This window comes from Lonchura striata, chromosome 4A (genome assembly GCF_050655825.1).
Source record: "Lonchura striata isolate lonStrDom1 chromosome 4A, ASM5065582v1, whole genome shotgun sequence".
Lineage (NCBI taxonomy): Eukaryota > Metazoa > Chordata > Aves > Passeriformes > Estrildidae > Lonchura > Lonchura striata.
The window spans coordinates 15,898,168-15,914,011 of NC_140742.1; the positions used below are offsets into that span (position 1 = coordinate 15,898,168).

The 15,844-nt window shown below is 50.2% G+C and overlaps 1 protein-coding gene across 1 annotated transcript in view; it reads right to left on the minus strand.

Moving 5' to 3' along the window:
* LOC110477959 (exocyst complex component 1) overlaps nt 1-15,844 on the minus strand; it is a 34,185-nt gene that overhangs the window by 8,283 nt on the left and 10,058 nt on the right. The window contains 9 exon segments of the mRNA XM_085571030.1: nt 1,822-1,915; nt 2,182-2,322; nt 3,015-3,124; nt 3,437-3,569; nt 4,237-4,464; nt 6,889-7,098; nt 7,966-7,984; nt 8,234-8,297; nt 8,300-8,375. Coding sequence (XP_085427156.1) covers nt 1,822-1,915; nt 2,182-2,322; nt 3,015-3,124; nt 3,437-3,569; nt 4,237-4,464; nt 6,889-7,098; nt 7,966-7,984; nt 8,234-8,297; nt 8,300-8,375 — 1,075 coding nt within the window.

Sequence of the window (15,844 nt, forward strand, 5' to 3'; positions counted from 1 at the left end):
GGTGCCACGATCTCTGTGGGCACCACTTGCTAAAAATTCCCCCTTTTCTCACGAACAGTGAGGTTGTTCCAATGTTGTGCTCCCATCAAGGATGTGTTAAACAATCCCAGCCCAGCCTGGGGCTTCCTGTCTGTCCCAGACCTGTCCTCACCCTCTGGAGCGGAGCAGGGACATCCCAGGACAACAAAATTCACCCTGTCCTGCCAGTGGAGCAACCCTAGCTCTGGACAGACACTTTGGGATGATTTCTACCAGAGCAGGAGCACCTTGTAGCCTTCCAAGGGTTTTCTCCTGGGGTTTAATCCCTCCTGGTTTACAGGCTCATGTAGGATTTAAAGATGGATAAAATGCTGGAAGGAAATCCCAGTTTAACATTGATGGAAGGGGATGGAGCAGACTGGCTGCCACACGTGCCCTACACCACCTTTTGTTTCATTTAACAACTTTGTTCCCATAAATGGTCCAGTGGTGCCCATGTAGGTGCCATTAGGACTATTTAGGTGAAATTTCCCTCCTTTTTTTTTTCACAGACTGCTGTGCAGGTGTTTGTGTCAGCACTCCCCATCCTGCCTTGGTGCCAGGCTTTTGAGGTGCCCTGTTTTCCCAGCAGCTGAGTGACTTTCCCAGGGGAAGTGATGCTGGGCAGGAGGAGCTGGAGGGGGTGGTGGGGATGTTTTGGGTGTGAGGAACCCCAAAAGTGAGAGCCACCAACCCCATTCCCTCCCTTCAGCGCCATCCCCTGGCTTGGGATCTAGACATCAGTGATGAAGGAAGTGCAGAGCTGGAAGTGCTGACTCTGATGGACAAAACACAACAGCCTGACCTTCAAACTGGGCCAAACTGGCCTGGAAATTTCCATTACAGCCCTTTGTTTTGCTGAGGGAAAATATGACTTGTGGGCCATAAAAAAATCTCAGTGGAGACAGATCAGTTTCTCTTTTTATCTTCAGAAACACCTGACTGGAATATTTTGAGTCAGACCCAGCGATTTTGGTGGAAACGAGCACCTTGGGACAACACGGCCTCGCAGTCAGCTCACTGTGAAATCATTCCAGAAATATTGCTGTGAATTCCCTCAGTCTCCTGGGACAGGCTTCCCCCTGCAGGGGAAAGTCTGAGGAATCTTGCTTGAAATAAGGACCAGGCTTTATAGCATCATAAAATCACGGAATGCTCTGAGCTGGGGGTGACCAAAAAATCACCTTACTCCACCCCTGCCACCAGCAGGGACACCTTCCACTCACTATCCCAGGTTGCTCCAAGCCTGTCTGACGTGGTCTGGAACACTTCCAGGGATGGGGAAGGGTCTTCTGGAGCCTTCCCCAGGCTGAACAACCCCAGATCCCTCAGTGTGTCCTCACGGGAGAGGAGCTCCAGCCCTTGGAGCAGGTGAAGGCAAGGGAAGAGAAAACCTGGTTGGCTTTTTTAGGAGATAATGGTGGAGTGGGAATCTTTGAGAGCAGGGAGAAGGGAGCTGACAACAGGTTTTGTTTTCCAGGCTCTGCTACATCCCCCTGTCTCCCCTGTGGCTCCTTGGAACACAATCCCAGCCACCAGTGCATCATTCCTGAGCCCTGCACAGGGAAGGGAACAAAAGCTCCAGCCCTGAGAAGCAGCTGAACAAAAGTGGGGAATTCATCTCACAAACACTGCCTGGTGTGGAGCAGAGTTGGCTTTTCCCACTCTGCCACCTGCAGACCCAAGAAATAAAGTCCTGGGGCAAGCCTGGGGGAGCCACCTGTGCTGGAGGTGACTGTCACCATCCCTGGGTGCCAACAAACCCTGCCCAGCAGCACAGAGGGCAGATTTTGAATCACTCACTTCCTTTTCTTCTTCCTGACAGGGACATCTTGGCCTGTTCAAAAAGAGCTTTGATTTCCCGCTCGTAGAGTCTGCCAAGGTTCTGGGAATAGACCTGGAATGGGGAGAAAAGGCCAGGAAAGGGCAAAACATCCAAATTTGATCATTTCAGACCTTTCACTTCAACACAGCTCTGCCACCCCCCAGCTTCCTGCCAGGCACAGAGCTCCAGGTTGGCTGGACATTCCCAGAAGGACAAAACTCTGGAAGCTCAGGTGCCTCACAGCTTTGGTGAGAGCCATGTCCCACCAGGAGCTCCCAGCTGGAGCTGCCTGTCCCCAGGGAATGGTTTGCAGTGCTTGTGGAGGGTTTCAGCCATACCTTGGGGAGGTCCCAGAACAGAGCAGGGCTGGTGTTCTTCAGCCAGGCCATCAGGGGGGTGTAGGGCAGCAGCTCCTCGTGGTGGGGTCCATGGCTTGGGACAGCCACGGAGTGACCCAGAGCAGGGGCCTGGGAATTGCCCTAAAGGGAGAGAAAAGACAGGAAAAGAATCACAAAAAACAGCCTGGAAAATCTGCTGGGACACTGCACCCACAGACTTGTGCAGGTGGGATTGGAGTGGGGCAGGTTTGGAGTAGATCCAGAAGGAAAAGTTTGCTCAGGGCTGTGCCCAGCCAAGGTTTGCAAATCTCCATGGATGGAACTCCCACAGCTCCTTCCCAGTTCCCTTCTCAGAACCACTGCTTGAAACCAAACACTAAGGATGTAAGGAAGTAAGGATTTGGGAATTGCTCCTTTCCGTGGAAGGAAATCTCTGGGATTGCTGCCCACAGGGGTCTTGTCCATCAAATCTTTTAAACTGCCAGATCATTACTGGAAGGTGTTAATGAAAGGATCACGGAACTCGGGTTTACCCTGGGATTTTAGCTTACAAACAGATCAACAACCCCCAAAATAAAATAAGAAAACCTAAGTGAAAAATCTCCAGACCTAAGGACCTAAAGAATGTCACCAGAGGGATTTGGGGAACATGGATTTCTACATCCCCAAAAAATTAACCTGAGGACTGAGGGGCAATGGCAAGGGGAAGATGTCTTTGAAGAGACAATCTGGCAAAATCCTGCCCCAGCGGAATCCCCTGCACCACTGGCCCAACTTCCCCAGAAGATTCCAATTTCCCAGGATTTAAGGCTACCATGAAGAGTGGAGCCCACCTGCAGCTCGAAGATGTTGGTGATGTGGTGGATGAAGGCGCTCTCAAAGTTCTGCTTGAGGGTTTCAAACAGGATCAGCTGCTCAGCCACTGCCTGCAGCTTCCGGTAGCCTTGGGGGGAGAAAAGGATAATTTGGGATTTGAGGGGATCCAAGGGAGTTGCAGACCCACATCCATAAGAAAACTGGGAACTCAGACAGAACTCTGAGATAAATCTACTCAAAAGCTGATGAAGGGGCAAAAGCTTTCCTGTGGTACCAAGGAAATACAGACAAGGAGTGGAAAATAAAATTTAAAAAATAAAAATAATCCGTGAGTCTGACCTCAGCAAGGAGACACACCCAGTCCCACCACAAGGAAAACTTGGGATTTCCTGCCAGGATCAAGTCCCTGCACACTTCCAGGAATCCAGAAACTACTCACTGGGATGGATGGGAAGGTCCATGCAGGAGGACAGAGCCTGTGCTGCAGCCGTGCAGGCTCTGATGGCGGCGGGGCTGGACAGATCTGCCCGGCTCAGGGCGGTGTGGTGCTCCTGGCTCAGCTGCAGCTGGCTCTGCAACACAGCCAGAGAGGGCAGCTGCAAACACAGCCAGCCCTCATCCTTCCCTTCCCTTCCCTTCCCTTCCCTTCCCTTCCCTTCCCTTCCCTTCCCTTCCCTTCCCTTCCCTTCCCTTCCCTTCCCTTCCCTTCCCTTCCCTTCCCTTCCCTTCCCTTCCCTTCCCTTCCCTTCCCTTCCCTTCCCTTCCCTTCCCTCTGGGAATGCTGCTGGCTGGAACAGCCGAGGGCTGCCCTCGGCAGCAGCCGCTGTGTCTGTCAGGAAATCCATGGAAATCCCCATGAAAACCAATGTTCTGCACAGGAGCAGCTGCAGTGGTGGCCAAGGTAGGCCTGGTGTTGCAAACTAATTAATTAGTTCATTAATTGCTGGTTTACTATTACCAGGCCATTATTATTGGCTATTAAATCACTAATCAGCTTTGTCATTCCTAATCCTGCCCTGGAAAAGGACTTTCAGAGACCCCTCTGGGCCATGGTGAGGGTCCTGCACATCCCAGCTCTTCTCTGTCCATCCTTACCTCACATCTCCATCCCCCATTTCCCAGCCAGAGGAGCTCCGTAACCCTTGCAGACAATTAGAGCTTTCAGTGTTTAAAATTCCCTGGAGGTTTTTCCCAGCAGATTCACCAGCTGAAGATTAATGTCCTTGCACAGCCACGCACCGTGAGGAACACGATCTCATCCATCAGCCTGGTCCTGTTGGAAGCGAGGCGGTGCAGCAGGGAGCTGTCCCGGTGGATGTGCTCCATCTGCTGCCTCACAGCCTCCAGCAGCTCATCACAGACCCGCAGGGTCTCCTCCACCCTGCCCACCTCGGCCAGGGCCTCGTCAAGGGCGCTCAGCAGCTGGGCCACCTGCTGCTCCGAGGAGATGATGGCCCGGAGGTTGGCCTGTGGGAAGCAGGAGCAGAGGGATTCAGAGCTTGGCAGGGGATGTGGCACCATCCCGGGGTCAAATGTCCTGTCTGTCACCCTGTCCTGGCTGGTAAGATAAGCATGTGTTCTATTGCCATCTGTTGGAGGTTGGGCAGCTTTCTTATCTCTTCCATGAACAATGTCTCCCTCGGGGAGATATCTTCTGTTAATGGGCCATTAATGACTCCCTGCATGACCAGTAGAGTTCCATCATCCCATGGTGAGATGCTCCACCCAGAGGGAGGAGCCAAGCATTCCTACCTGCATAAAATCAGCATTTTTTGGGACACTGGCAGCCACTTCACTGGATTCCCAGAGAAGCAGCTTCTTCTCTGCTGGATCCCCAGAGGAAGACCAGGCCCAACTCCTCCATCACCAGACCTTCAGAGAAAACTCCACCCTTCTCCAGATCCCTGCTCCAGCAGCATTTCATCTGCCACTCCAGGAGGAGCTGCCACCATTTAACTGGACTATTCCCAACACCCTGACTCCTCAGGGTGTCAGGTTTCTGACTCCATCCCTGTGTCCTGTCCCTCCATCCCCTGTCCCCAGCCCCTTCTCCAGCTCTCCCAGACTCCCTCAGGCCCTGGCAGGGCTCTGAGACATCCCCAGGTCTCCCAGCCTCTCTAACTATGCACTCTCATCTCCAAAAGCACCAGCCATGCTCCAAATTCTGCTTCCCTGACACACCCAGGGACTCCATCCCATCCCACCAGCTCTGCCCAGAGCTTCCCATTTATTAATTGTTCTCTAATTAGAGCCAGCAGCCTCCCCCATGCCTGTTTCTGCCCCTCCTTCAGGCTGTCACCACGGGGAGCATCCCCGGTGACACTGATGGGACAGTGCTGATGGAAAGGGCTCTCCAGAGGCTCCAGGAACAGGAATATCATCCAGCTACAGCACAGGGCTGCTGGGAGCTGCCTGCAGTTCCACATATGTTAGGATCCTGGAATTCTGGAGGAATATCAATGTCCAAATAAGAGCTTTTGGCCTCCCGGTGTCCCGGCCGTGCCGTCCTTCCCTTTGGAGAAATCAACTTTTCCTTGCTGCCAGTGCAGGGATTTCTGTGATTCCCAGAACAGCTGGGTTAGAGGAGGGTGATTAATATGGGAGAGAAAGCCAAAGTGCTATCACTGGGATGTGGGGAAAACATTTAAATGGATGCATGTGCTGGTCTAACTTGCTGGGATTAATAACATTTAATATTGGAGATTAAGGCTCGGAAATGGAAATGCTCATTAATTAATTTGTATTAGAGGGAAGTCACATTTATTCATTAGAGGGCATTAAAATAATGTATTCAACGGTGCCTTTCATCTCAAGAAACTTAATAAAGATGTATTTGTTGCTCTCCCAGGGTGTTTTACAGATTGGAACTGTCACAAAGTGCCTGAATTCCTTGCCAGGAGCTGGCAGGAACAAACCTCAGGAGTTTGGGCTTCCAGATTAACTTCCAATTGTAATAAATCATATATGGGAATACTGCAAACTCTGCAGCTAAAGGAGGTTCAATTTAGGGTTTGTGGTTTTTTGTATGGTTTAGGATATTTCCTTTGGCTTCTTTTTCCCCCCTTTTTCCTCAGCTACCAACCATAAAAACCCAGATATTTTAGCAGAAGATAAATGCTCAGAGCAACTTTCCCAGGTTTTTTGTTCCAGCACTTAAAGGAGAAATTTCCTCTGCAGAAATGCAATAAATCACAGCAACACAAATGGAGTCAGTAAAGCTACTGAGTTTTACTGACTTCAAAAGTCATGGAATGGGTGGGGTTGGAAAGAAGCTTAAAGCCCATCCAGTTCCATCCACCCAGTGATGGGAGCCAGGGATACTGAAGGATCCTCTTCCAGAGGACCCTTGAGCTCCTCGGTTTCATTTCCTCCCTTTCCCTTCCAAATCTATGGAAAACCACAGAATCCTGGAAGGGTTTGGGATGGAAGGGACCTTAAAGCCCATTTTGTTCCACCACCTCCCACTATCCCAGGCTTCTCCAAGCCCCATCCAACCTGGCCTTGGGCAATTCCAGGGATCCAGGGGCAGCCCCAACTGCTCTGGGCACCCTGTGCCAGGGTCTCCCCATCCTCACAGGGAATTCTGGAAATATCCTGTGCCTTTCCCACTGCCCCTTCTTACTGGTTTATATTTTTCTTTTCACTCTCCTTCCACCTCTGTTTCATTTCCCCCCTGCCTTTCAATCCCCTGGATCCTGCTTTTCCTTCTTTAGGGACCCCTTTTGCCCCTTGCCTTTCCTCAGCCAGCCCCAGAGCACCCCACACCCCAGTGCCCCACAGTCAGACCCTTCCTATTCCCATTCCTCCTGGAATTTCTCTCAGAGCGCAGGGAAGAGCTGCTGATTCCCAGGGGCTCAGTCCCTCCTTCCAGGCACCTCCGTGGCTCCGTACCTCCTCCAGCCCCTGCAGCTCCTGGCCCAGGTGCTCTGCGAAGGCCACGGAGTGGTTCAGCAGGGGCTCGTGCTCCTCCAGCAGCGCCAGCACGGCCGTGGCCTCCTCCGGGGTCACCTCCTGGAACGCGCTCAGCCCCTCCTGCAGCTCGGCCTCCTGCCCGTGCTCCTGGGGCCGCTGCATCCCTGTGGGGGTGGGCATGGCCAGAGCCTTTCGGTGAGGTCATTTCAGCAGCCCTGCTCAAATTAGGGGTGAATCCCAACAGGTGGAATGAGACCACGGAATGGGGCAAAGAAAGATGAGTGTGGGATAAAGGGTCAGCTTTGCAAGAGGGACAAAACAGACATGGGGGTTGGGTTGGGTTGGCTTGGCTTGTCTTGGCTTGGCTTGGCTTGGTCTGGGTTGGGTTGGGTTGGGTTGTGTTGGGTTGGTCTGGGTTGGGTTGGTCTGGGTTGGGTTGGGTTGGGTTGGGTTGGGTTGGTCTGGGTTGGCTTGACTTGGCTTGGCTTGGCTTGGTCTGGGTTGGGTTGGGTTGTGTTGGGTTGGTTTGGGTTGAGTTGGTCTGGGTTGGGTTGGTCTGGGTTGGGTTGGTCTGGGTTGGGTTGGGTTGGTTTGGGTTGGGTTGGGATTTTCCTGGCTCATGTCTCCAGGATTTTGTGCTGAGCCATCCTGATGTGTCACACAAAGCTGGGACAAATTCCAGAAGTGAAGAAACAGCTCAATTTAAATTAGGAACTTCTCTGATTTAAATTAGACATGAGGAAGAAGGGTTTGATATTGAGGGTGGGGATGCCCTGGCACCCATTCCCATGGAAACTTGGCAGTGCCCAAGGCCAGGCTGGACACTGGGGCTCGGAGCAGCCTGGGACAGTGGGAGCTGATCCTGTCCATGGTCCTTGAGGCCTCTTCCAACCCAAACCCGTGTTTTTCTATGAAATGGACTGAGAGTCGTCTGCTGTAGAGTTAAATATACGTACAAATAATGCATATAAAAAATACACTTTGTATTCACAGATGTATTTATTTCTTGATGAGGGGATGTCACCAGGCTCCTGCCCCGGTGTTACCAACCCTCACCTCCCCAAACCAGAGACTCCTGGAAATGAGATAAATTGTTTTTATTCCCAGCCTGGCTCTGTGTACCCATGGATAAATTGATGGCTGTGCCACCAGGCACCAAACCCAGCTCCTGCTGCTCCCCTCTCCAGATACCACCTCACCCTGTCCCACCACCCTCATTCACTGCCTGAATTTATTCACTTTTCACCAATGGGGACACTGCGAAAAGCTCAGAGTGCTCCAAGTGTGACAAGGCCATTAATTAATTAATTAATTCATTAATTACCTTCCACTGCACCCGAGGGGATGTTCACACCGGGGACAGCGCTGGTTCAGCTTCCACAAGCACTGAGGAAGGTTTTCTTCTCCAAGCTGCTGGAGGTCCACTTGTAAAACTTCTCCGAGTGAAGCTCAAAGTCTAAGCTGGCCTATACCTAATACCACAGGTAATTAACACATCAATTAACATGGTTCAACCAGTCCTGGTCAAGCACTTCTCATCTAATTCCACGTTATAGAACCCCTTCACCTTTCCCTGCTGTTCTGGGGGATGAGTGATGAGTTTTGACAGTGGCTAGTGGCAGATGTTTGGGATCAAAAGCAAGCCTGGAGTTCTGGTGCCTCCAGGATTCCCTGGCAGCTTCCAGGATCCCATGATCCAGCAGCTCCCTGAGCTGGAGGTTGGATGCACAGCCCTGTGTTTAACAGCCCTTGAAGGAGCTGCTGTCCCTGCTCTCCTCTGGTGGTTTTCGGGATAATTCAGAGCATTGGCACTTCCAGCATCCTGCGGGAATGAGCTGGAAGTGCTGAGTGGGAAAGGGTGAGCAACTGGAGGTAAAAATTTGGGATAAATCCAGCACCCACCCCACCCCCACTGCAGATATTCCCTCTGCAATCCCCATCCCACTGGAATCTCAAAGCTCTCTTCACTCCAGGCTGGAAATACCCAAAGAAACCCCAGGAAGTCTGCCACGAGCTCAGCCCTGGAATGCCTCTGGAGGCAGTGTGGATAATCTGGATATCCCGTATTCTGGCAGGGGAAGGAAAATGGATGGGGAGGAAACACTCTTGGCATTTCCCATGTTGTTTCCATCCATACAAATGTTTCCATCTCCCTGTTCCCTCTTGATGCTGTCTCCTGGAGGGCATCTCCAGCCACAGGAGGTGCAGTTTTGCCACTAAACTTCATGTAAATGCAAAGAACAATGGAGGATGCTGAACTTGGAATAGCCCACAGCTGGAAATTCCTTCCTGCACCATCCCAGCTCTGCAGCACTGCCTGACCCTCCTGGAGAATTTCTAATTATGGGTACTAATCACCGTCACAGCCGTGGGGAGCTGATTGGGGTCACTGCAGTCCTCAAACGTGTTCACCCCTGGCCAGGTTGCTCCAAAATACCTTCAAGTGACACTTCCACACGGGTGCCAGCCCCTGAGATGACACAGAATTTCATGAGGAGCTATTAAAGCAAGGAGGCATTAATTAATCACCTCATGAATATTCATGATGTTTTGGTCAAGGCAGCTGGAGCTTTAGCAGGGCTAGACCTGTCAGCATTTGCTGGTGCCAAGAAAATCCTGGTTGGAATTCCAGCTGCTGAGGGGGTCCCATTTGAGGGATGAGAGGAATCATTCTGGCTGGCAGGGAGACAGGAATGGGTGAGGAAGAGGCTCCAGGCCTGGTGAGGGGAAGAGACAATCAGAGAATCCAGGAATTGTTTGGGATGGAAGGGACCTTAAAGCCCATTTTGTTCCAACACTTTCCACTATCCAGGGTCTGTCCAACTCAGCCTTGGGCACTTCAGGGATCCAGGGGCAGCCCCAGCTGCTCTGGGCACCTGTGCCAGGGCCTGCCCACCCTCCCAGGGAGCAATTCCTCATTCCCAATATCCCATCCAGCCCTGCCCCCTGGCAGTGGGAGCCATTCCTGTGTCCTGGCACCATCAGAGGAGGATGTGGAGAGGTCATCCTGCTCATCCTGCCAGCAGGAAGGTGAAAGGAGACGAGGCTGCAATCTAAAAATACATCTGGGAAGGCAAAGAGCTGCCTGAGCTAAAGGACATCACAGCACAACAGGAGCAATGGGGGAAGGAATGCAGGCTGGGAATCACAGGAAGGAGAACCAGGTTCTCTCTCTGCCTCCCAGCAGGAGGTGGGCAAAAACACACCAATATTTAAGATCAGTATGATCGGTTTATCCCATGGGATGTCAAATGAGAGGGAAAGGCTGAAAATACAGCAGGTATCTCTGAATTCCTGAGGAGCCCAAGCAGTTGCAGGAGCCAGGTTCACCTGATAAAGGACTTCTCAGGTGTGGTGGGAGCTCCTGATCTCCTTGTGTGTGGGAAATGTGAGATAATGAGGGATTGGAGCAGATCTGGTGCCTGCATTGGGATTTTTCCTGCCACCCATGCTGTACTTCATTTGTTCTGGATGTAAAACTGGGAAGCTGCTCCTTTTCCCATTTATTTTCACATTTCTGAAACCCCAGGCGTGTTGCCAAAGCCTCTGGAACATTCCCATTAATAAAAACCCTCATTATCCCAACTTCAACGATGCTCTGCCAGCACCAGCAGCAGAAAGAGAGAACCTGATCCAAGCTGCATTTCCTCAACACCTTAACGTCACCCTAAAGGCACAAATTCCCACTGACTCCAGCCCTCCATAATCCCTCTTTCAGTAAATCCAATCTTTAAATCCCTTATGGAGTTGTCTGTCAAGGAGCTTTTTCCCCATGGCCAGATGGGCCTGGCTGTGTCCTGCCAGCGCTGGTGGCCAGAGAGGAGCAGAGCTCTGCAGCCTCCCCGGGCTGCTGCAGACAGCTCCAGAGCTCCTGGGCCTTCCATGGAAGCTGTGTCCATGCTTCAGCAGGGAATCATGGAATAGGCTTGGAAAACCACTCCAAAATCAAGCCCAGCCCTTGAGTGAGCACCACTGTGACCTCTAAGCCACGCTGAGGTATTTGGCCAGGTCAGGTGTTTGGGCAGCCTGACTTTCCTAAATTAGAGATGGATGATCCAGGAGGGAAGGAAACCCCTCAGCATCCCCTCAACATCTTGGACACAGGGGGCTTCTCCCTGCCAAACACAACCAGGATGGAGAGAGATCCATTCAAGCTCTGGCTGCCCCATCCCTGGAAGTGTTGGAGCAGCCTGGGCTCTGGAAGGTTCCCTGCCCTTGGCAAGGGGGAAATGGGATGGGCTTTAAGGTCCCTTCCCAACCAAACCGCTCTGGAATTCTGTGGCTGCCAGGTCTCAGGAAGATGGGTTGGAAGACACCCTAAAGCTCCTCTCCTTCCAAACCCCTACCATGGGAGATGTTATTGGGGTGCTTCCCCATTCCCAGCAGAGCCAGCAATATCAGGATTCCCTGCAATCCAAGGCCTGTAGGTCCTGGATAAACCCTTGGAGACCCCCAGCCGTCCTTTCACAGCCTCTGAGCGGCATGGGGAGGGGAAAACCCAGTGGCTGCAACTGCAATATCAGGTTTTGCAAATATTTGAGTGACAACCAGTGGTAAATAAAAATACAGACTGCAGGAAAATAATAATAATAATAATAATAATAATAATAATAATAATAATAATAATAATAATAACAGGCACTAGGAATGTTTGGGAGGAGGAATCTGTTGTTGAATTTGTGGCTCTGCAGTGAACTGAAAGCAATGAACCCCTCAAAAGCTCCCTCCTGGTTAATCCCTCAGCTCAGCCACACATTCAACGAGCTTGGAATCACATCCCCAATTATTAAAAACTCCTACCATGCCTGTGACCTCCCCAAATAAAAAGTAATTTACAGCTAAAATGATTCTGTCAGCACCACATCTCTCTGAACCTTTCTGGGTTACCCGGGTTCCTCCATTCCTGTCAGGTTTTCAGTCTCTCCAGAGGCATTTCCCCCCCACACCCCCATTTCCCAACACTAATTCATTTAGAGCAGCACTTGAACTCCAGGAAAATGATGGAAAGGCAGAGTAATAGAGGGCTCCATGCTGCTGGATGAGTTAATTCGGGAGGCTTGACACTTCCCGTGGCTGGAATTGAAAAGCTGTCGGCAGCAGAGCAGGATCACAGCCCCCACCACACCCCCCCAGCATCCAGAGACAACCTGAGAGACTTAAAGATGTCAGGGAAAGCTCCTGAGCTTCCCCCATCACCCACCCAGCTGCTGGGAAAAGGGAAAAGGGAAAAGGGAAAAGGGAAAAGGGAAAAGGGAAAAGGGAAAAGGACTTTGGGAAAGGGAAGGGAGGGCAAAGATTTACCAGAGGAGCAGAAATGGAGAGGATCAGTCCCAGGGAGCCTCAGAACAGGAAATGATTTGTGGGTGAAATGAAAGCCCTGAGAGCAAAACAGGAAGCCTGAAGGACCTGAGCAAAGCCCTGAGCTGAGGCCAGGGCAGGAAATCCCCAGGTGCAGGACGAGCATCAGAGCTGCAGAGGGAGAAAAGCAAAGCAAAGTGAAATCCCCCTTCATTTCCTCTTTGTTTGGGTAAAGAGTCAAAATCAGGGTTAAATCTCCCTTCATTTCCTCTTTGTTTGGGTAAAGAGTCAAAATCAGGGTTAAATCCCCCTTCATTTCCTCCTTGTTTTGTTAAAAACAGTCAACATCAGGGTTAAATTACCTCCATTTCTTATTTCTCTGTTAAAAAAGAGTGAAACAGGGTTTAAATCACCTCTATTTCCTACTTCTTGGTTTAAAATTGTCAATCTTTTCAGAGAGAAATGGTTCCTCCATCTGAGCTCACCTGTCCCCCAACAAGCACAGAACTGCAGCTCCAGGGGGGATTTGGTTGGGATTTTTCTTTCTTTCTTTTTTTCTTTATCCTCCTTTTAAAATTCTCCTCCTGGTGCCAAAGGCAGGAAAATCCCAGACATGCCAACCCCCCCAGCCCTGGCACTGCCTCCTCCTGTGGGTTCTTGTGTGGATGTTCAGCATTAAAAAGCACAGACTCCACTGATCCAGATCATCCAAAAAAATCAGGGAAAAGGGAAAACTGAATGGGACATTGTGGAGTTTTTGGTTTTTGGTTGGCTTTCTTTTTTTGGGGGGGGCGGTGTTCTTTTTTTTTTTTTAGGGGGTTTTTTGTTTGTTTTGTTGTTTGTTTGTTGTTTTTTTTGCTAGGGTTGGGATTAAATGCACGAGATGGTATTTTTTGTTTGGACTCACTCAGATGCTTATTAGTTTTTATCTATATTATACTTATATACCTATATTACATGCATGAAATATATATATTAAAATATATCTATATTAAATGCACAAAATGGTATTTTTTGTTTGGACTCACTCAGATGCTTATTAGTTTTTATCTATATTATACTTATGTATCTATACTACATGCATGAAATATATATATTATATCTATATTAAATGCACAAGATGGTATTTTTTGTTCAGACTCAATGCTTATTAATTTTTATCTATATTATGCTTTCACACGCTGTGAGTTCTACAGCACTTCACTCTAACAACCTAAAAATGGAGCCCTATCTCTATCTCTACCTTTTAAGGATAAACTGTCTAATTAACAAATTGCACTTAAATTCTTTTTACTTTTAACCCAATAACCAACCACCCATGGCCCACAATGTGGACTTTTTTATCCAATTACACAAAACCACCCAAACCCATGGAGAAGGAGAAGGAGAAGGAGAAGGAGAAGAGAAGGAGAAGGAGAAGGAGAAGGAGAAGGAGAAGGAGAAGGAGAAGGAGAAGGAGAAGGAGAAGGAGAAGGAGAAGGAGAAGGAGAAGGAGAAGGAGAAGGAGAAGGAGAAGGAGAAGGAGAAGGAGAAGGAGAAGGAGAAGGAGAAGGAGAAGGAGAAGGAGAAGGAGAAGAAGGAGCAGCCTCTGCCCTAAAACCTCCATCTTGCCTTATATATATTTCTATATTCTAAGCCCTTAAACTCTAAGTTTCCCACCCTGTGATGTCACACACTTCTATTCAAACTCCACCCCCACAATCCCAGTTCTGTCATTCCATTTTGGAAGCCTTCTCCATGGCCTCAGGTCAATGCAGAGTTCTCCTGGGGGTCAGTGCCTGGCAGCACAGAAAATCCGAAATTCTCAGCACCCAGGGTTCCAACAGGACATCAGGAGCCAGTGGCACCAGTGGGGACCCGGTGGCACAGCCAGGCCTGGCACGTCCCCGCTGTCCCCAGCAGGACTCCTCCATTCCAGGGTGATTAATTAAACATAAAGCCTCGCTTTTCACCTCCGCTGCTCTCCACTCACATTTTTCTGGCCTGCTGGGTTTCTTCATGCCCCAGATAACTCCGGGAGCTTCATCTCCTGGCAGCCGCCTGCTCTTCGTTCATTTTTCATGAAGATTTTCTTGCTCTGCTCGCGTGCTCTGAGCCTCACTGAGTTCAAGGGGGGCTCTTTGTTCTCAGCTCTCCATCTGCTTTCCTGCACACAGAGACACACCCAGGCCCTGTGCTGGAGCTGCATCCCAGGAAAGATGATTTCTCCCCTCTTCCCCGCTGGCAGTGAGCAGAGTTTGGGATTGGAGGTGTTCCCGCTTCATTTTTCTAGGGAGAAATTTGTAGAACCCATGGGAACATGGAGAAATGGCCTTTTCTGGGTGAAACCACCTTGCAGAGAGCTCTGAAAAGTTGGGAGGGTGGAAACAGATTAAATAGATTAGATTTAAGGTTCCTTCCTGTCGGAATCTGTGCTATTGATGATTTTGAGATTGTAGAAAGTCTCTGTCTGTCAGTCCCGCTGCCAAAGCAGAAGCCATAATTGGTCTGTGCTGGTTTCCAGGTTGTTCATTCTGTTTCTCTCTAACATGTTCTGCTGCCCTGCCCAGCTCTGTCCTGCAGGGCAGCGTGTGGGGCTCTGCCCTCAGTGGGATGTGACAAACATTAAATACCAGAAACTCCCTGAGCTGCATTTACAAGAACGTGCCAATATCTGTCACCTACGTTGGACAGTGTGTCCCCAGCCTGAACCAACAGAAAAATGCCAACACCACAGTGACACATGGAGGGCATGAAGAAGGAGAAAAAGGACAAGGCACACCCAATTTCCTCCATCTTGTCCCCTTTGGACCCCTCATCTAGAATCCTAAATTTTACTTTTGCACCTGTGGCGCATTTAATTATTACTGATATCAAACACTCAGAGCTTGTAATTGATCCTGTGCGATTGAAAACTCTTTTCCATGGACAGAGATCACAGCCAGTGTCTCTGGGGGCTCTGTCCAGGGGGGTTCCTGACCCCTGCCAGGGTCCCAGACCTGCCAGGGCAGCCAGAGGGAAGCTCTGGATTCCCACACCTTCCCAAAGCCAAACCTTTCCATGATCATAAGATCCACAAACTCAAACTGGGATAGCACAAAGGCTCCCATTAACTTCTCCTGACATTCCCGGATTCCCAAGCCCTGCAGCTCTCCTGCCCATCCCTCCGTGAGGAGCAGGACTGCAGAGAAGCCACTGGTGGGGGATTCCTCCCAGGCTGTGGAGCAACAGCCTGGAGGCAGCTGGAAATGGGAATCGGGTCAGGAAGCAGCTCCCTGCCAGGAGATGGATGAGGCGTGACCTGGCCTTGCTCCTCTCCCATCCCTTCTCCTGGAGATGAGGGCTGGAGGCAGCAGCCCAGTGGCATCTGGATGTGCAGACCTAGAAAAAAATTTTTCCCTCTCATCTTTGCCACACAGGAATCACACCTGGGATTATAAAACCTCACCAATCATTTTTTTTTTTCCCCTGGGTTCTGAGGTGCTTCATGTTAGGAAAGGATACAGCAGCAGAAGGAAGATTTATGGAAAGTAGAAAATATTTTAGGAGCAGCCGTTTGTTCTGTTCCATATCCCATAAAGTCCCCAGGCATTATTTGTCCCCCGACTCAGGGCTTGGGGACAAAAGACACTCTGCAAATGAAGAGGCAAAGCTTTAA